This window comes from Thermobia domestica, chromosome 16 (genome assembly GCF_964235325.1).
Source record: "Thermobia domestica chromosome 16, izTheDome1.hap1.1, whole genome shotgun sequence".
NCBI classification, from domain to species: Eukaryota; Metazoa; Arthropoda; class Insecta; order Zygentoma; family Lepismatidae; genus Thermobia; species Thermobia domestica.
The window spans coordinates 75,309,531-75,331,659 of record NC_137469.1 but is presented as its reverse complement, the minus strand read 5'-3'; the positions used below and the strand labels follow the sequence as shown (position 1 = coordinate 75,331,659).

At 36.6% G+C, this 22,129-nt stretch overlaps 1 protein-coding gene across 4 annotated transcripts in view; it reads left to right on the top strand.

Annotated features, from left to right (window-relative positions):
• The window catches only part of eIF2Bgamma (eukaryotic translation initiation factor 2B subunit gamma), a 40,852-nt gene extending 33,758 nt beyond the window's left edge, over window positions 1-7,094 (top strand). For all 4 annotated transcript variants that reach the window (XM_081742614.1, XM_081742613.1, XM_081742612.1 and 1 more), the window contains exons 9-11: window positions 9-157; window positions 2,416-2,519; window positions 6,943-7,094. In XM_081742614.1, coding sequence (XP_081598740.1) covers window positions 9-157; window positions 2,416-2,519; window positions 6,943-6,995 — 306 coding nt within the window. In that variant the 3' untranslated portion in view covers window positions 6,996-7,094. The remainder of the gene's footprint in view (window positions 1-8; window positions 158-2,415; window positions 2,520-6,942) is intronic.
• The last annotated feature ends 15,035 nt before the right edge of the window (window positions 7,095-22,129 follow it).

The following is a 22,129-nucleotide window of genomic DNA, read 5'->3' as shown; positions in this document are numbered from 1 at the left end:
TGTTTCAGGTTGATGAGGAATGTATAATTGGTGAAGGCACGATAATCTCAGAAAAGACCTCCATTAAAAGCTGTATTATAGGCAGCAATTGTGTTGTAGAAAATAAAGTTCGCCTTACAAATTGTGTTCTAATGAGTGGCGTAAAAGTCCGAGAAGGGTAAATATGGGAAATTACCTAATTACTTTTCTTTCTATTTTATTTTCAAAAAAGCAGATAAATTCGCGGAAATTGTAGTATATGTGTGTGGTTTCATATGATCGTGATCGTTGTATAGTTCAAATAATTTAAAAGTGAAAAGTAGGATTGATTGATTTCAATCATTATTTCAATTCGGCATTTTAAAAATAAAATGCTATTTCCATAAGAACATTATAAAGAAGGTAAAAAGTGGATATTTCTAAGTACACTTGTAATAGTATGAATCATATATAAGCTCCATCAGTCTGCCAAACTTTTTTAGAAATTGCACTGAAGTGACTTGAATTCAGCTATGTGTGTGCTAAAGAATGTAAGGAAACTTGTTCGTCATTTACTTTTGTTGAATTAGAATATCTAATACATATTTTAAGAGGGTTCCAAAAATATACTGACCGTTTGTAATTAAATAATTTTTAAACAAAAAGACTTACACTATCTAATTGAATGCATAGTGCAGTGTAAGGTATTAAATTTATCGTGGTAGACGAAGCTGGTAATTTATGCTGCGCATGCTCGCTGGCAGAACAAGCTATTCGCTGTGGAATTGCGGAATTGCAGGGAAGTTTCTGTGGACTGACGAGGTGCAATTCAAATTTAACAGTACTGTAAATCGCCACAATTGTGTCTACTGGGCTCCTGAAAATCCTCATGCTTATGTGGAGAGGGCATTTAATATATCGGGGGTTGCTGTGTGATGTGGTCTATCAGTGCGTCGTGTGATTGGTCCGTTTTTCGTCGAGAGTACCCCAACTAGTGAAGCGTATCTTGATATACTTTCAAACAAGGATTTTGCTTGCCATTCAAAACCTGTATAGTGATGGAACTTTTTTACATGCAACAAGACGGAGCCCCACCTCACTACTATTGAGATGTCAAGTTGCACCTCGATAAAACTCTACCTGGACGGTGGGTTGGTCGAGGAGGTCCTGTTAAGTACGCACCTTGGTCTCCTGATTTGACGCCTCTGGGGAACCGTCAAGAATGACATGTATCTGCAAAAAGCAGCAACAATCGATGAGCTACGTAAAACAAAAAAATCGTATGAGTCATATGCTGTCATTACGCCAGATACATGAACATCCGTAGTTCAGTGTGCAGTTCGGTGGCATGGGCATCGTATAGAAGTTGCTGGTGGTCATTTCGAACACATACCATAACCCTCTCTCAGCGCCAAAAATTGTCACATGATAAAGACTATAGCGAACAGAGAGTTTTTTTTACTCCTGTATATATATATATATAGCGGGTATTCTCAAAAATATAATAAAATCTTATGTGGGGACAATGAATACAGTAGACTAAAACAGAACGATTTGACATCTAATGAAGTAGAGAATACTGAAGGGAAATGTGATAAATGAAATACAAATTTCAATTTGAGTTGAGTTGAGTTGATTTTGAGTTTAACGTCCCGTTCAGCAGCGAGGCTATATGAGACGTGGACCTACTGATCAACGTGGAATCCGAACTACATGAGCTCCCATCGGGAATCGAACCCGGGTCTTCCACGCCAAAGACGCGTACGCTAACCGCTTAGCCACGAAGGAGCTCAAATTTCAATTTAAGTGTATGAATGGTATAGTAGTTTTATTTGTTATTTAATAACCCATGTACACTACTTAAGAAATCTATATTCCATAAAAAGAAGCTCTCCACTAAAATATGTTTTAAAAAATTGAAACTTTAGATTTTTTTTATTACAAAGATGATTAGTGCGCGCTTAGTAGTGCGGGATAATGTGTTAATTCTTAAATAATAATAATAGACAAAATATTTTGCATTCAAGTTGAAAAGATTTTTAGAGTACCAAAAATTGTAATTTTTGTTGAATTTTTATTTATTTATTTATTTATTTCTGTAAGCCGTTTAAATTGTGCAGTAAATTGTAGATAAAATCCGAAAACATCTGGCAAAGTAGAGAATAACCAAATATAATCCTCTTTCCGTAGAAAAGGTACTTCCAGCATCCTTCATTTACTGTATCGTAAAATTGAAAACTGGATAATAGAAGGCCTCAGAAAAGAATAATTCAGTTATTTATAGCTGAACGAAAATAATACAATAAAACGCACCTTATCAGAGATTATCACATGTATGATCATATAAATAGAAAATAAGTGTATATTGTCAATTATCAAGAAAGAAAGAAAAGCTTTGTACTCTAGTATACGTAGTGCGCTTTATGAAATTACTCATATTCATGTTATTATTTTTAGGTCTGTTCTTCAAGGTTGTATAGTCTGTGATGATGCCGAGATTGAAACAAATTGTGATTTACGGGACTGTCTTGTAGGAAGTCGCCATGTAGTACATGCTGGAGGTATTACGAATTTTTTTAATCATAGGTTTCATATTAAATGTTTTAACCTTTAAAAATGAGAATTTCTGTTCTTTATATATGTAACATTAAATATTAACGGGATTGCGCACAAAATGGTCCGGTAGTTATTTTTTAAATAATAATAGTAATAATAATAATAAAAAATACTTCTGACGAAACGAAAAGCAAATGCACACCACAGTAAAGGTGAAATGCATGTTACAGTACATGTTCGATAATCTATCCTTTTTCCTGCCAGTATTGCAAATTGTCACGCACGTTACAAATGACCTGATGATACTTGTAGTTGTCGATCTCTTTGGATGCCAGAGTGATATAAGTTTTCTTATATCACTCTTTTCAACTCTTGTATTTGAAAAATCCCCAAAAAAGTGAATCGCATAAAAACAAATCTTCGCTATTTGAGAACCACATTTTCCCACGATGTCTATTTCTGGGCCGGACAGTGGCAGGCCAAAAGACTGAGCTTGAAACATGACCCTTCATTCTTCATGTAGAGTTTAATAATTGATTTTGCCGGAAATGCCAACTTGGTTTTGAACTCAAAACAATCGGTACAACTCTTTTTTGACTTGTGTAAAAATAATGCTATTAAGGAGTGCAACTAACAAGAAAACATTCCGATTTGGTGAATTCAATTGCTGAAAATGATTGCTAGCACTGGATTCAGCACCAAAAAGAACAGAGAAAAAGAGGGTGTTTAGTAGCAGACCGTGTACAGGGTGGGAGATAAGTGAGGGCAAAATGCGAAGATAAAACGTAGAAAATATCTAGAAATACCATGTTAATTTTGAAACGAGTAAAGAGATTGAGGTTAAATGTTGTATATGAGGAATGCTTGTAGACCTCCACTGAATAGGCGTAATGTGAATCATGTGGGACATATGAAAAGCCGCCATGTTGGGTTTAGCGCAAGAAGAATATACGGAAAAAGGGTCATGTGACATATGGCTCTTGACGCACACCGTCAATTGAAATCAATAGTGGCCAATACAGTTTGAGACCTTTGTAAATCGAGGTGTTCCACGCTGTGGCAATGTAGCAATACTGTCATAAAGGTAACGTGAATGAGGAACAACCACAAACATGGATGAGGCCACTTTCCAGCCAACAAACGTCCCGATCCACCCAATATCCGTTCACATGCCGGTAAAAGTGCAAATATGACCAAGGACAACCTTAAACAGTTCATGACTGACGTTTTTTGGCCTTCTATAAAGCAGACAAAACTGTTGCTCCTTGTTAATTTATGGAGAACCAATAAAGATAATGAGTTGGTGCAGAAACCGGATAATGTTAAACTTTACTGACTCCTTATCTCTAATGGTTCCACGTCACTCATACAACCGTTGGATGTGTTCTTCTTCCCCCCATATAAGAATTCCATCAAAATATATAACAGATACCGTTTTTCTGTCATCTGACTTCAAAATATGACAACGGGACAACTTCATTAACTTACAATCACTCGCCCACTTCCAGTTTACAGCTTCAAAGTTCCAAGTTATGATTAGATATGCTTTCTACAAAAGTGGATATTTGCAAACAGCACCTGGTGCATTCATGACACCTGTCAACTACTGTTTCAATTTCAATACCGGCGACAGCTGTGACGAGCCCGCTTGCCCATTTTTATCGTTTTTCAAATATGCCCACTGTCTCCATTTTTGTATCAAACAATCATTCATAACAGTTGCAATTAAACAGAGGTCTCAAACCATATTGGCCACTATTGATTTCAATAGACGGTGTGCGCTAAGAGCCATATGTCACATGACCCCTTTTCCGTATATTCTTCTTGCGGTAATTCCAACATGGTGGCTTTTCAGATGTCCCACATGATTCACATTACACCTATTCAGTGGAATTCTACATGCATTCCTCACATCCAACATTTGACTTCAATCCCTCTACTCGTTTCAAAATTAACATGACATTTCTAGACATTTTCTACATTCTATCTTCGCACTTTGCCCTCACTTATCTCCCATCCTGTACACGGTCTGCCACTGAATACCCTCTCTTTCTCTGTTTCTTTTGGTGCTGAATCCAGTGCTAGCAATCATTTTCAGCAATTGAATTCATCAAATCGGAATGTTGCCTTGTAAGTAGCTGTCCTTTTAACAGTCATGTTTACTCTGTCCCATAAGTGGGACTATTACTAGTTAAGACATAAAACAGAGGCCGTCTGAATTCCTCCAGGCGTACAGAGTACTGTATATGAATAGAAATCAATCTATCTTTAAGTGTCATCATTTTATTTTAAAAATAAATACCGAACCATTTCTTGTGCCAGCCTGTACTTGAAAATAATTTAGGTTTCAACCTTCGTTGACAAACTGATTAATGTAGTGTTATGAATTGTTTAGTACATCCTACAATAATGTCTTACTTGCCAGTTTTAAACAGGTCTCAAAATTTATTCCCACGTGAACGACCATAACCTATCAGAATATTTACTATCCCTTTCTAAATGTCCTGTATAGTATTATGGTTTAAATTGTATTTAACTATCACCTCTCCTAAGCTTTACTCTGTTTGCTGTCAAAGATGGCATACCGTAATAAGAATGCACTGTACAGAAGTGACTGTATTAAGCTTCACTGGTAGCCGTCGTCTTGTCCAAATATTTTGCTTGAGTGCGGGTTCTGCTTGTATACCGAAGCAGATAAATTAAAGAACCGTAGAGCAGGATTATGAGAAACTAACGTGCAAAGATGCACACTGGTAGAAAATGAATTACCAGAAGAAAGTAACGAAGGGACGGTGAGAAAACTATAAGTGTAATGTGGTAGGAAACAATTCATTCATGCACGCTAATCGTAGAAATCTTGTGCTCGTTGCAGCAGTTTCCGAACTGTACAACTCGTCATGTTGTTTTTTGAACCTTGAAGATATGCCTTGCAGCAATAATTTTAAAAAGGACGTTCCGGAGCCTGAGGGAAGACGAATTGTCATTCTTCAGGATAAATGAGGTGTCAGCTGGGAACATCTACAACCATTCGCTGGTCACGGCTGCTGTTCGGCGGACTTCCATACCTCGCCACCGTGCAGACCGCCGCTAGTTGCGTTGCTAAAACAGTTAAGAGAGATGTATGGCCTGTCGTTGAGACAGAGAACCCGGTTCTTTTTTGGCGCTGGGGATAGTTGTTTGCGGATGGGGCAGCGATTGGGTGAGAGGCACACAGGAGTAGTGCGAAGCACCATAGTGGTACCCATATTCTATAATGATCGCCTGTCTCTTGCGTTCATACAGGAAATATTCACCAACGTAGCGTACATCCTGAAGAAAATCCAGGCCATTCTTTGTGTTCTTTCAACAGGAAGCCCAAGTGCCCATACAATTCATGTTTCCCAATACACTTTCCAAGCCGTGTGCTACTACATAGCCTGCACGATCACCAGATGTTATGCCATTGAATATATGTAGAGCTCGATTGAATGGCGTGTACTTCGTCTACAATCCTCGCGATGTACTGTGACCCCCTGAGCCACTACATGGAAGAAGCTATTTCCTATTATGACATCTTGGCTACGTCTCAATGCAAAACTGCTGGTCAGCATTGCAATTGAAGGAGAGTACACATCATACACTTTGACACACCCTGGATATTTTGTCTAGGAGTAGGATTCTGTACGCAAAATTAAGTGCGGTGTAAAGCCTAGGAGTATGTGCATAAAATATTATTCACATGGGACCGTGTTTTCTCGGTGTTCCTTTTCATTTTCTACTATATTGAGAATTAATATTAAGAATATCATGTATAAAAGAACAAAGTAACTGGCTAGTTACACCAATATTTACTTGCACTCGCAAGTTAATATTCCTGTAATATAATGCACTTCTACTTTGTGTGTCGATCGAGAGTATCCTCATAGTTCTTGGGAGAGGAAGACTTTCATTCCACCAATTCTGTTATTATTATTAAGTTGCATACATCATCCTTTAAAACGTAAACTAAATATCTTATATATAATTATTTTTTCCTCTTTTTTTTTAAAGAGAGTAAAAGAAGCACGGCAAGTTTGAATTGATTGTTAGAATGACTGGTGGTCTGGTACAGTCCGCAGCAAAAAACCTGCAACATGAGCATGTAAGTGTATTGTGAAACGACGAAGTCTTTTGCTACAAAATAAGTGTACAGGGGAGAACGCCAAGGTTTCTCCTGGCGTGATCCGTGCCACTTAGACGTTATGTTGATTCCCTGCGCTGTTAGGCGTAGTTTCACAATAAACTTACATGCTCATGTTGCAGGTTTTTTGCTGCTGACTCTACAAGACTGTCACGCTTCTGTCTTGTGTTGATGTTCCGCACGTTACCTTGAAGTATAGTTGAACACAGTAAATACTTTTGGATGTATAGCAAAACTATTTTTTCCTAACATACTTTTCTTTGTTTCAGGTAAACACACAAATGAATTTCTGACAGATATTGACAGGTTGATGGAAATCTGAATTAATTTCTTTGGGTTCTGTATCGTATGTAAATACCAGTAAAGAGTAAAAGAAATTGTATACATTTTTTGTACCGAAAAATAAAATATTGCTTATGAATATTTGTATTATTACTATCTCAAATACTTTAACACTAGAAGGACCGGATGGGTCAAAATGACCCATCACCATATTTTAATATTCCACTGTAAACGTACTTGAAATACTAAGTGAATAATATTTTATGAATTTGTTAAGGCCAATAGCATTAACAAATTCATAAAATATTATTCACTTAGTATTTCAAGTACATTTACAGTGGAATATTAAAATATGGTGATGGGTCATTTTGACCCATCCGGTCCTTCTAGTGTTTTAAATAAAAAGTGGATAATTAAATATTTTTTCTTGCATAGCAACATGTGCCGCAATGCCTTTTTTGTGTACCTTGAAAATTTCCTTATGCCACATTTTAAGCAGTTACGTTAAAATCATCGCTGTGAGTAGTTCTGCATTCTGTATAAATGTGTGAAGTACAGAAGAATCAAGTGCTAAATAACATATTTGGAGGCAGTACCACACCAAAAATGTTCTAATTGATGTATTTGTAGAGTATCAGGCTAGTTAGTAACAAATTTGTGTAGAAGTTACAGTGAACAAATTCAAAAAAATATTCAGCTTGCTACTCTCTGTCACATTACGAATTTTAACATCAGTTCTAGTGAAACATTCCCAAGTTAATAATCATATAAATATTTACTATTCGGTCGAATTTTTCTTTTAATGAGCTTGCTTTCTCTATGCGGAAATACTCCGTTTTTTTTTAGCACAATATACGAAATATGTTAGAAAAGTAATGAGATTGGCGATACTATGCACGAACCGACAACTGCTGCCTCCACCTTGATGTGGCAGGTAAGTTAACTAGTCCTTGTCATTGACTCAGTACAGGTTTGAACATGCTCCAGTTGCTACAAGATTGCTGAGAGCATCTAAAGGGAAATTGTGTTTGTGATTGTTGTGAAAATAGACCGACAAAAGTTTGAGCAACGTTACGCCATCAAATTTTGTGTAAAGCTTAGGAAATCCAGTGTTATGACTTATGAAAAGTTACAAAGGACTATGGAGAACATTCCGTACCCAGGGCGTAAGTGTTCAGATGACAAAAATCGTTTTTAGAAGGCCGAGAACAAGTGGAAGATGAACCTCGTGCAGGAAGACCTTCAATCTCAAGAACGGATGACAGTGTGGTATAAGTGAAGTCATCTTGTGAGGTCAGATTGTCGATTGACGGTGAGAATGATTAGTACTGAGTTAAATTTGAACGTGTTTACCGCCCTTCAAATTCTGCCATGAAGAAAGTGTGCGCCAAGATGGTTTCAAAGAGCCATATCACATGGCAGTCTCCATCAATGAAGCATTGCTTTGGTTCCTCAGCCGCTCTGTTCACCGAATCTCAATCCCTGTGACTTTTTATTATTTTCCTCAAAAACTATTTGAAAGGGTGCCAATTTAGTACTTAGGATAATATCCAGAAGAGCGTAACCGACGGGCTGAAAGGTATTCCAGCACTGCCACGAATAATAGAAACGAAGCTGCCATTGCTATGTTTCCTGTAGCTTCGGTGCATAATCATAAGACAATAAAATAGAAAGCGTGCCATTAAAAAGTCGGATACTTCAGAGGGGGAATGGGGAGAAAGAAGTTGTGTGCGTGTTATGGAAATAACTGTATTTGTTACATGATGTTTGGACGAAACATAACTTCGCGTACATGTATTTTTGTCTTTGGAACTTCCTTTGGACTATTTCCTTTAAACCACTCTTTCAGTTTGTTAAAAGCATCCAGTAGAGGAAGGAAGGATACGTTGAGCTCCGAGATCCTTTTCTTCGTGTGTAGACCTGATGACAAAAGACATCATGTGTAGACTGATAACAAAAAACAAAATACAAATATTAAAGACTTAGAACCATTTCGAGAAGTCGGTATTTGATTTTAGAAATTAGAACTTTTTTTATGAAGTTTACAATATGAAGTTTACAATAACCAATAGAAATGTCTGTTCTTTACACAGAAAATCTACCTAGGTAAAGGACATCCTAACTATATATAAAACTACAGGAGCTGACATATTGAGCACTTCCTGTAGGGCTACAATGATTAAATTTAGCACGATTGTAGCTTTCCGGAACTAACCCACAGGAAAATAGCCAAAAGTGAATATTTTTAATGTTTAAGGGGTTTAAAGAGGGGATGAAGAATTTCCCCATGTTATTTAAATGGGCCTTTTTTTTTCTTTTCGACTTATAATCTCATATTTTAGGTACTTAGAATTGGAATAAAAACTTCAAATTCGGTATGCTTGTACGTTTTCGTTAGCGTTACCTAAGTGAATCATCAGAAATAAAAAATTTCAAGCGTAGAGTGGTTTTATGGAGAACTGAAAAATCTTTCCCATGTTATTAAATGGGACGACTTCTACACCCCAAAATGTTTAGGCACTTTCGAAAATTGCCAAAAGTGAATATTTTTAATGTTTAGGGGGTCTAAAGGGGGATGAAGAAATTTCCATGCTATTTAAATGGGTGTTTTTTTTTGGGATACAAAATATTATTATTTTTAGACAGTTGAAATAGGAAAAGAAACGATAGAATTGTGGGTTCAAGGGGTGCGAGGCCGATCAAAGGCAGTGCGTGGGGGCGAAGGTCCCGGATGGGCAAATTCAGGAAATATGAAGTCCACCAAATTCACTGTTGATTCAAAGGCCGATAGATAAAAAATGCGAGGCCGTAGGCCGAGCAAACTTGGGGGTCTGAGGGCGGAGCTCCCAGCTAGCCAAAGGCTAGTCGTTTAAATGTAAATATTAAATTCAAACGGAAATATTAAATTATTATACATTCGGTTTTTACAAGATGGTTCTTCGTTCTATCTTTCTTAGTTGCCATAACATCATTAAACAGATAAACAAGTCGTCATAGCAATGAAATTAATAAATATTTTTATATGATACAAATATTTAAATTATTTCTTTATATTTGTCTTCTTCTTAATTGCTTGTGCCTTTAAAATAGTACGTTTGCCCGTAAATATAAACAATATTTAGTAAATACATACAAATTATACATTATCGTTGTACATTTTGTATCGCGTGACGAAGATATGAGCTCAAGAGTTCCTAAAACATAATTAATTGCATACATAAATTATCCAATCGTACTTGCTTGAAGTTTCTATTCCATTCAGTAGGTCAGGTTTACTAATTTGGGAGGACCGATTTTGCCATCTTATCAAGGAGCTTATTATAGGGGGGAAATGAGCCAATTAATTCCGAGTGTACTAAGATAAATTATTTATCAGAGTGTAGGAATAGCCATAGCTAAGGATAACTAGTTTAAAAATATCCGCATGTTGATCTTCGTCCACATGTCTGGAAACAAATACACGATTCCTGGAACACTTAAATTGCACAACAGACTCCTCGGATGCACACGATCCTCAAAAGAAAAACTTCTGTAGACAACGAACACCTCCTTACATTTTACTGACTTTTCTAGTGTTGCCAACACTCAACCAATACCCTCGCCCGCCAGGTGCCAAGCTACCAGCATCTTCCGCCATGCCTGTCAGGTCTGGGTTTGTTATTTACTTCTTTCACTTGCATAAAACGGGACAAATACTGACGGGACGGCCGGGAGACACCCCGAAAACGGGACTGTACCGATCAAAATGGGACTATGGTCGCCCTAACTATTGGACAGGAAAGAAACAGTGTAGAGAAAATAGACAAAGGAGGACAAGCAAAACCAAAAGATTTAAGATAGGAACTTGGAACTTACGTAGCATATTACAGGGAGGGAAATTTGAAAATCTTAAAGAATAAATGAAACTAAATAGCGTATATTTGGCAGGAGTTTGTAATGTTAGATGGAAGGTAATCGGGTGTTGAGCAGCGAAGGATATAAGAAGTTTTACTCATGTAATGGAAATGACGGTCATAATGGTGTAGGAATAATTCTTGTTATGCACTTAAAAAGAAGGTACTGGAAGTAAAATTTGTTGATGATATACATAAAGTGTTAAGTCTTACATTAGAAAAGAATGATCTAGTGATGACACAGACATATACACTGACCACTTCACATACAACTGAAGAAGCAGAGGAAAATTATGAGAATAATAGAATAAATTATAGGTAGGGAGAAGAGGGTGCATGCGTAATCGTAATGGGAAATAATAATCAAAATAGGGAAATACTAATTTTTCTAGAAAGATTAATACTTGTTATGAAGGCTTTTCCCTTTATAGAGCTTAGAACATCTTCTGTAGATTGAAATGAGACTGATAAATACTTGGTATAGCAGTTACATTTCTGTAAATTGAGAACTATCCGAAATTCTTGTGTATTAGGATTGCGGAGCACCAGAAGTGGAGAACTGAATTCATTATTGTCTGTGTGTGTAATTATTTTTGCTTTAATGAGTTCTTGAATCTGTTTGTCTACCTGGTCCCGGATGTGTAGTGGAATCGGTGGGGAACGGTCGTGAAATACAGCAGACTTAGAAATCCTAATTTTATGAACATATCCCCTAAAATAAGTAATATCGTCAGAGACATACGTAAAAACATACCTATGCTTGAATAATAGTTCATAAACTGCTTGTTTTTGCTTTTTGTCTAAGTTGGGGTTGACGTCAAGGAACTCTTAATTGAAAAGATTTTCCGTGTATTTTAATCTTCTTTTGTTGTAAACTGGTACGCTTTCTCTAGAAAATTTGGTTCTTGTAAGGCGTTAAAAGAGATTTGTGCCTTTCCTCTAGAACCGCTACTGGGGTATTCCTCTTTATAATAACGCTGTTACTATTAGGATTTGACAGTAAAATTATCATTTTAGTTGCATCTATCTTGTGGTCAAGAGCATTTAATCTATTTTTCTCGAGCATACCAGGAAGCAATGATATACACAAAAATCCCGCATCAGGCATTTTTTTCTTCGATGCTAGTTGAATGAACGTGTGTGAGGACGGAGGAAGTGTTATCTGCTTAGTCACATATAAACAGTCTTGCTTTTCTTCTTTCTTCTTCACCTTAATTGGTGTTTTAAAAATTTCACTGCACCAACATCTATGGTTTTATGTGCAACAAATGTAAACTTATTGGCTTACTTATGTAAAATTGTTCTGTGTGTAAAATTGTATGTTTACTAAAAAAAAAATTACAAATGGTTAACACCGCCATTTGCAATGATTAGCCGACTTAAGAGTCGAAGTGCCTGTCATGTAGTATAGTAGTTAATTGATAGAAGTTATAAGAAAATTAAATTCAATGTGACCTGTTGATGTAAGTTGAGAAGCATAAAGTCAAAATCGGGAAAAATATAAGATTGTCATAATCAGTAAGTATTGTAGTCTAAATCGAGAAGGGGGTCCAACGGGACGAAGAGGGCCAGCTACCCAGTTTGTCAGGGTGTGATGTGTTGGTATAAAGTGAAAATACGTGAATTTTTGATGAGTAGGATTATTGTGGGTGAGTGTAAATGTGTTTATGAATAACTGTAATTATGTGAATTGTGTATATATAATGAGCACTTTTCACTTTAACCACTTCCTCTTCTTGATCACACTTCGGGAGATGTTATCCCTGCCAAGGTCACCGCTGGACTCTTCCAGTCTTGCTTTGGTTGCATTATTATTCGAGTTGTAAAAGCTGACGGCGTATCTTCTTTGTTTTCAAATGGGAGCTGAGGCTTCTGTGCATGTTTAAAGAAAGAAATGATATTATTGTTTAAATCGATGGTGGAATGCGCACGTTGGAGGAATCAATTCCTAAAATTATTGGCATCGTCCTATTAACTATGCGAAAGTAATGACTGAATATTGTTTGTCCTATTTTAAGTGTTATCGGTGCTATTTGATTTAAACAAATATTCTTTCCTGAAATTCCTTTTACTATTGTTTGAAATTGAATTAAATTTGTTCCAGGGGGCAAAGATTCCAAACACCAGACCAATATCATACTCCCGGTATCAATTATTGCGTTTTGAGGTCCTGATTTAGTTTTAATTCTTATATTTGATCTATTATTTTCATCTTCTAGGGTGATATTTTCTCGTCTTTTTGCCAACTGTTCTGATTGTTTTTCTATCACAGTGATTCCGTAAGTTATGTCATTGTGCTCGCTTATTTCTATTTAGTCTTCATGTTTCGGATGATGTTGGCTGTCGACCTCCTTGCCAAGGGGCGGCCTTACACGTTTTTTGGACGCTTATAACAAATGGAGGCTCCGTGTTCGCGCTTTTGACATATCACACATACTAAAATTTGATCCTCCGTAGGTGTAGCCTGCTCACTGTTCTGGACTTGTCCCTGTTTTTTTCTTTCTTTATTATGATATTGATTATTCCTCTTCCTGTATCCCTGATTTGTATTCTTCGGTTGGTTTCTATAACTTGTCTGCGCTATCACCAGTGACAATTCTGATATTTTATTGGCCAAGGGAGATAGGTCATGTTATGGAGAATTTTGCTCGTGATGGGGAACGGTATTCGGTTCTTGACTCGTATTATTCAGGATTACTAATTCTTCAGGATTAGGTACTGACGGTTGAGAAGTCGTTAAAGATGGATTCGATTGATAGGTATTAAATTGTTGTTGGGATGCAGGTACATAACTGTGCATTGGTTGCATGACAGGTTGCGTCTGTATAGGTTAAATATGGTGGTATGGTTGTTGTATAGGATACGTTATTTTGGTTCAGTTGGTAATATATATGATAGATTCTGTGGGTTAGATATAGGATTTTGGCCGTACAGCGTGTGCAGTTTTTGTGATAACTCTGCATACTTTCTTTTTCTTAAAAGTGCGTTGGCCGCTTCTAAAGTATCCAATTTTGTTTGTAAGGCGTCTACTGTTTCAAACCTTTCTAACGCGATCTTGTTAAGAATGGCCCTTTGTAATCCTAAAGATAAATTATGAATCTTTTGTTCTTCGATGTATCCGGTATTAACTGCCTAATTGCTCGGAGTTTACGCAGAAAATATGAATCTATGGGCTCATCGGTTCCTTGTTGGACTTGGAATAGTTCCTGCTCCGCCTTGTATGATGGAATCTTCGGCCTACTTAGTGCAACTAATATAGATTTTAAAATTTCATAAGACATCATTCCGAATTGGTTTTGGTTTTTAAGTTGTAACACTAGATCTAATGCCGAGTTCTGCAAGTACATAGGTAAAATTTCCTTCTGTTTAGTTGGTGACCATAATTGCAGGGTTGCCATGTGATCAAACAACATGAAAAATCTGTCCGGATCCTCATGCACGTGTCCTGAATATTTCGTCAAATGAGGCATGTCAAAAATATTAGACGCACCCTCTGTAATGTTTGTATTATTTTCTCCTGACTCATATGTCTGTTTACCTGACGTAGTTTCCGGTATAAAATAACACTCGAGAATGGTAAAAAAAAGTAAAGTAGGAAAGATTAATGAAACTTAGATGGATTTTGATATTGACCTCATCAGTGCCTGCTAAAAAGTTAATAAAAAGAGCGCCCCGTACAAAAAAATCCAGTGCCTATTACCATGCAATGACTTTATAGGTAGAGAGTAAATAATAGTCCGGGCGAGTTTTTCCGCTTTACCAATTTTATTACAAACTTTCTAAATACAAAATGTCCTTGATTTACAAAGAATAAGTAGTCCCTGGAGCCTCAAATGATACACCTTTTGTTGAGGCAGGTGGGTATCGTACAAATCCTAAGTGCGGTCTGGGGTATGTCATCGCGCGGTTGCAATTCACTTTGGTGTAACTAGGCGATGGCCGTTGCCGAAGTCCGTTGACGCTCAGGCACGATCCAATCTTCAATGCGTGCTCGTTAAGGATTCGATTCGAGACCTATCAGGTAGAAGTTGTAGGGACAATACCGAGTAGAGCACGCTGATTGCCTTAACAATATGAGCATGCGTATTACCCTTGCGGAAGCCGGGGCTTCCAAAGTGTTCAGATAAAGTTCCAAGACAATATTGACTACGTCACAAATGTATGACTCACTGTTCATATTTCCCTAAATAAAAACCAAAGGTTAGCGGGATGTACTTATTATTGCCTCACACCAGAACGCCAGATATGAATCCTGTGTGCGAAATCCGTAAACAAGTTACATTTCTGCGCTCATCGTCACGTCTAAAACACAGACACGACTGTCGGTGTGTCCGATACAAAAATGTCTCTTACCGCTGAATACCACCGCCTTCTATTTATCTAGCTATTGTAGTCTTTCTTTGGATAACCGAGAAAGAGGATCGCAGAAACTGCCTTCAACAAACGAGTGTTAGTAAAGTGCAACTGTTCTGATTGCATAGGCGGTCACCGTCCTGTTAGTTAAGGTGGCCATATGGATTCTCCTATCCAGGCGCTTCCTGGTGCTTCGTGTGAGGTAACATCTTGGAGATCTTCTACCTCCCACAATGTCGCTATCGATGGACCATGGACACATGGCAACTCAAGAGAGTTACAATGCTGCGGAGTGATTACCTCATCTGTCAGTTCCATTATGCGGTCATGCTCGAAGCCATTTAATTACACCATAGGCGTTCGCTAGTCTTCGTGGTATTGTAGGCATAGACTGGTATATATACACAACTACATTCGTCGTGTTGCCGATGAGCTTTAATCTAATTGAAGCATTTTTTAGACACTATGATCAGCACGCCTCTTTACATACAAACATGTACACATTCTGTATTGCAAATTTTGTTCATATCGAGTTATAGCCTATATTCGGATTGTTCTTAAATCAGTTTTCACCAGTGTATTTAGGCTATTTAATTCTAAATGAAAAAAAAAGTTGTATTCATTGATTTTTTTCAAATTGTAGAATGTTGTTTAATTTATATCTGACCAATTTGACAACACTGCTATCATCTGTGTAGTTGTGCCCGGAAACTTCACCGAAAGTGAACCAGGACCCATACAGAAACATTTTCCAAGAAAACGGACCTGTTCGAGGTCACCAACGGAAGTATCGTCAAATACTTTGTGGAATTCGTCGACTGGTAGACAATGTGAACTCACCACCTCAGTAAGATATAGCCAAGAAATTATATTTGGCGCACTATTATCAGCTATAAACTGTGGAGGTTCACAACTTCCTCTGATGTTACAGTGATGAATATAAAACCAACTGCCTTAAACTGTAGGAAAGACACTTGAGTGCAGGTGGAAGATGGTTGTGACATTTTACGAGGACTACATTCATCTTATGCGAAATGGTATTATTCCGACAATTTCATATCCTAGCATCTCTAACAATGGACGTACCGAGTTTTGTCGCCAATGCAGAGAAGATTTCTCCAGAAAATCGTGATTTCCACCGGATACGATTGCGAGGGGAAGTTGAAGGTACTAAGGTGGACAAAAACGTGAAGATGAAATTACCTATTTCCAGCAATGCATGATTACAACAATCCTTCGAAAATACATCTTGTTTGTACGAAGTAAACAAGAACAGAGGCGAATATAAATGGACAAACTGTCCACAATACCCTTCGATTGTATCATAGCATGAAGCAGGTAACACGTATATGTATTGCTTACTGTCTTGCATTCCTGTCAACAGCCAATTGATTTCTCCGTATTTTGACAAAACGACATCAATAATATCGTCCCTACTGCCCATGGAAAATCTGCATGGAATAGGAGTGGGATAGAATTCCTATATCCGTGCTCCAACGTAGTTTGTTGTAGTGGAAATTGCGATGTCGAGCGACAGTTCATAATTCTGGTGATGCGATAGAATACAAACAGTGTTGACAACACGGTTTTTCATCGGGTAAATGCACTTTAAAAATCGATCGGATATAAACCGAATAACCTTCTGTACTAATATTGGATAAATTGGAGATGAAAGTTGTCTGGATGATAACCGTGAAAGGTGTGGTGATAGGATGGCCGTCGCGGGTGATATTATCCATGACCATTGTTGATAGTAGAGTAAAATGTTTCTCGGACCATTTTATTAATATGGTGAGTTGATGATATATCCAGATGGTTGCTATCAATGGAAAATCGACTCGTTCAGTTTTGCAAGTTAGGCTTAAATAGTAAGTTTAATGATGTATGCAAGTCGTAAGACGTACCTTCTGAAATTTTCAGAATGCTTTACAAGACATGATCAACATTCACTTTAATTGTATAGTAATGTGTCAGTCATACAGTCGAGGAAATGCCTTATAAGTTTTAAGGGCAGTATCAAATTGTTATAGTGTTTTAAATCATTTAAGTTATAGATTATATTTTATCTTCATGACCAAGGTGAGTATTCTACTTTTGTATTGAGCTCCCTCGTGGCTAAGCGGTTAGCTTACGCGCCTTTGGCGTGGGAGACCCGGGTCGGACCCGGGAGCTCATGCGGTTCGGATTCCACGCTAATCAGTAGGTCCACGTCTCATATAGCCTCGCTGCTGAAAGGGACGCTAAACTAAAATCAACTCGACTCTACTTTTGTATTAAGGTTAGATTAATATCAACAGTAGGTATATCGAGAATACGAAGAATAGGCTTAAGACAAAATTATTCATGTTATTATTATTATTATTATTATTATTATTATTATTATTATTATTATTATTATTATTATTATTATTATTATTATTATTATTATTATTATTATCAGTGGCGTATTTAGGAAAGGCTATCGGGCTCAAGCCCTCCCGAAATAACTTTGTTAGTTTTTCACATTCCATGTACAACAATACTCCTTCTTATCATTTCTAAGAATTTCATTGACTTTCTATTTTATTATGCTCTTTGTTCAGAAATAATACTGTATTTGTCAAATTTCATTCTAAGTAAGAACTGCGTTCTCTATTCTTTCTTTTGTCCATTCTACTCTTCTGTTTCTTTTTTTTAGTTGCTACTTTCTTTCGTTTCTCCTATCATACTACATTTTCGCGTTCTAAAATCGTACAAATTGTAGTATTTGATGCTATTCTGTGTTTTAATAATGGCGTTCTGGAAAAGATGAGAATTTCAAGCGGTGAATATACCTCCAAACTACTACGATACCTGGACAGATTATTTGCAGCCAATAACTAAATCGGAGTTGGCAAACCTGAAGCTTACCAAGGAATCAAGAATGAAGAAAGGAAGGTGTAGGAAGGATGAAGAAGACACAGCCGAAAACGAAGAATATAGTTGTGGTGCTTTCTGAATGTTATGATCCGTCTTATTCATGAAAATCCTTGTAAATTTTAAACTTTTAATTTCTCAAAATTGAATTTTTGGACATACATGTACCATTTTATCATAAACTACTAATGCTAAAGTAGTCAAATTTTGAACAAATTTTACTTGTATGTACCTTTATTTGCTGAACTAGAATTATGGCATAGTTCCTTTATTTCTCTCAATTACTCTTTGGTGAATATAAAAAATCACATTATTAAAATTCTTCGAAATTTTAAAAAGTAACTACTGGCTTTGTATGTAACTAGAATAATCCTAGTTCGGTAGCATTACCAACTATTGTAAAGTGTATGGTATACAATTAAAAATAATTCTTTCAGTAGTTTCCAAGAAAAAGGTCAAACCTTTTAGAGCTGTGCTAAAAATTTCATCCCATGCCATATGCGTAAAAGGCAAGATAGAGGGGAAAAAATTAACACAAATGCTGAAATTCTATACACATTACTGACCAAAAGTTGAACTTCTGCAAACAATAACAAAGCGTAGGTTGGCAAATTTCTCGTAAGGGGACAAAACACGGATATCCCACTTAAGTTTAAGTTGGGCTACAAATATTCAACGTGTGTTTGCAGGAGCGCCATTTCAGATTTGCCCGAGGGGAGGGGGTAAGATCCTCCACCGACATACGAGTTTCACGTTTTTTTTCCTAGTACATTAGCATACAATCGATTAAAATACATTTAATTCTCAAACTCAGGTGGGCAATTGCCCCCTGCTTCTCCAATGATTCCCTTGTGTGTTTGGGCTTTAAAGGGTGAAAAGGAAAAATATGTGCTTATTCCCGTGTTGTGTATACCCCCCGCAGAAACAAAATCTTAAGTATTCAGTATTATTATTATTATTATTCAATAAGGATGTAAGCGGTATCTAGAGAAAAGTTTTGTATAGTAATTGGATAAATAATAAACTCTGATAAATGCAATAAGAAAATCTCGTGAAACTCATTTATGAAATAATCTATGCTGGTACTTGAACGGTCAGTGACTTTTTCATGCCCCAAGGATGTGAAATTTTAACTTCACCAATATTTTTGAGGTTTAACCAAAAAAAAATCTGTTAATCTAAAAAGAATGCTAATCTCAGCACTTGTATTTCTGTGTGGAATATGGGGATGGATAACCACCGTTAATGTCACCGTTCGTAGCAAAGATGTTAATGGATAAATTGCTGCCTATTCAAAAATATATATATATATAAAAATCGCTCTCGTTCCAGAGTTGTTGTGTAGGTAACGGACAGACGGACACTACAATCTTACAATTCACACTAACATTACAATCTTAGAATAACCTCTAGCATGATATTAACAAGAGCTGAAGTTCAGTTAGTGTATCGATTTCAGAGAATACAACTTTAATTGTGAATCCTGTTTAAATGGAAACAAAAAACAAAAATTATAATCCTTTAGTGTAATTATGGTATTATCTAATCCAGTATTTTTCAACCAATTTCTTTATTTAAAAGTAGTTTTTTTTGTGACCCTCTTTTACGGTGTTCTGTAGCTGGCGATCCTCATTACAGCAAAACAAATTTTAATCAAAAATTCAAATTTAATTACTTTTTCGCTTATGAGATCTATCTAAATGTACTTATATATACCTATGCAGTGGCGGATCCAGGAATTGATCAAAGGAGGAACTAAACCATAGTTTGCCGTTTTATCCATTGTAAAGCAGGATTGAAGACCATTTTATCCGAATTAGTCCCAGAAGCGACAGTCCTATTAGCGACAGGAACTGTTATCTGTCCTATGAGCGACCGATTCATTTACATTGAGATGATGGAAGATGATATGATTCCCTCTCGTGAAATATGTTTGCCTCTGGCGTTATTAGCGCCCGAACAACCTTGCTACGAAAAATGTACGTGCCAGTAATACAGTTCATCAAAGATATTTTCCCTCTACAATGAGTGCAAATAAAACTTATTTTAATTTTGAGTTAGATTTGACATAAAACATATCAAATAACTTTGCGAGACAAGTACATTTCTATGAAAAGTATATTCCTATGTAATTATTGAAAATCCAGTTGTAATATCCCCTTTGTTCAAAAGCTCTGTTTTCTGTACTTAATTTGATTCAAATCTAATTACTCACTAAGCACAGTAATATATTTTATTTTGAAAAACTTAAACGTGTAACAGTTTCGCCAACTATCTACTTTTTAGACTTCCAAAGACACTGAATAAAATAAAAAAAAGTCAATGATAAAAGACAGCTTTTGAGATCCTTTACATCTGATTGGCTATTCTCAACCAATCTCACCAATTACAATGCAGTTCACTGTAAACAATCCAAAAGGTTAACAAACTCTTTAAACTACCTTCCTTCCTATTGTAAGCTACTAAAACGTAAACTAATTGCTTAATTTGCCTTCCTTTCTTGTTTTGACTTATACATAAAAGCTTGTCGTATAGCAATCTGAAATAATCCCTTATAACTAGACAAACTGTTAAGTCCTGCGAGAGATTTGTAACTTGTGTAATAATTTCTTCGAATACTTCTTCTTCTTCTTCTTTTTTTTTTTTTACATTTCTTTGATATCCTCAAGTGGTGAACACCCTCTTTCCATGGGCGCCCGATGGGAAGGCAGGGATCACCCTCTGACTCACGAAAATGTATACGTAATATAGCAAACCACGTATATTAGATACCAGATATACCAGACATGGTACAGCAACCATGAAGATGTTCCTCCCTAGAAAATTTTCTTCGGGCGCGCCTACCTCTTTCTGATTTCTTTCTTATGCCATAAACATATTCAATCTAAACTTATGCTCCGCATCATTTTAACATGAAATTTTTAATTATATTAGAATCATAGACAAAGACGGAGCTACTCTAAATATTTAGTTAGTTTTCTCCTTGATATAGTCAGTGTATTCATAGAAAGTAATTCAAAAATATAATATTAGGAAAAACGTATAAAATATTGTTAGTGTAATGAGAGTAGTCTCACGTATTAAATTCAGGTAGAGCGAAATTTTTCATAGTACATTTTGTTAGGTTCTAAATCACATTAGCATGAAACAAGTTAAAGAAGAGAGAACCTTGTCTTCTTCCATTATCTTAGTATGAACGAATCGGTGACTCATAGAGCAGTTAACAGATTGAATCGGTCGCTCATAGGACAGTTAACAGTTCCTGTCGCTAATAGGAATGTCGCAAGTGGGACGACACCTTTTATCCAGTGTATACCTGTGCGTCAAGGGGGGCTATAGGCCCTATAACCCCCCTTGGATCAGCCACTGTACGTACGTATATATGATATCTTTCCTAGAATACTCTTTCGACATTCTGTGGGAGTTTATATTGTCCGGATTCCACATCTCATGGAATTGGTCCTGAAAAAAAAATTCTCAAAAGAGGTGAAGGTGAATTAAAATTATCTTCCGTTTTAACTACAGGTTTAAGCGTAAGTTGAACTGAGATCCTTTAAAAAGTAATTTTGCTTAACCCAACGTATATTTATTAGTTACATTTTATAATAATAAGTTATAGGCAGAACATGTGCTGTTGGTCACCTGGAAACCCACATGGACAGTTCCCCCCAAAATTGCTCGTGAAGAGAAGATTATGTTGTGAGCACGCATATCGGAAACACGAAAAAGGGAACGGAACACGAAACGTCCTGTTTTCATTCCAAGAATATTAACTGCGGAACGACACCTCACGCTGTTATAGGAACATATACTTCCAGTTGCGATGTTTGAAGATGGGACATTCCTTCGGTTTTTTAAACGCGATAGCGCTCTCCGCGTTATGGTGTCGTGGTGCATCACTACTTAGATGAATAATTCCCTAAGACTGATTGGTCGACATCAGTTTATTAGCCTGCCTGATCACCAGACCTAACGCCATTTGAATTCTACCTTTGGTGACACATTAAGGATATGGTTCATGCTGTGAAAATTC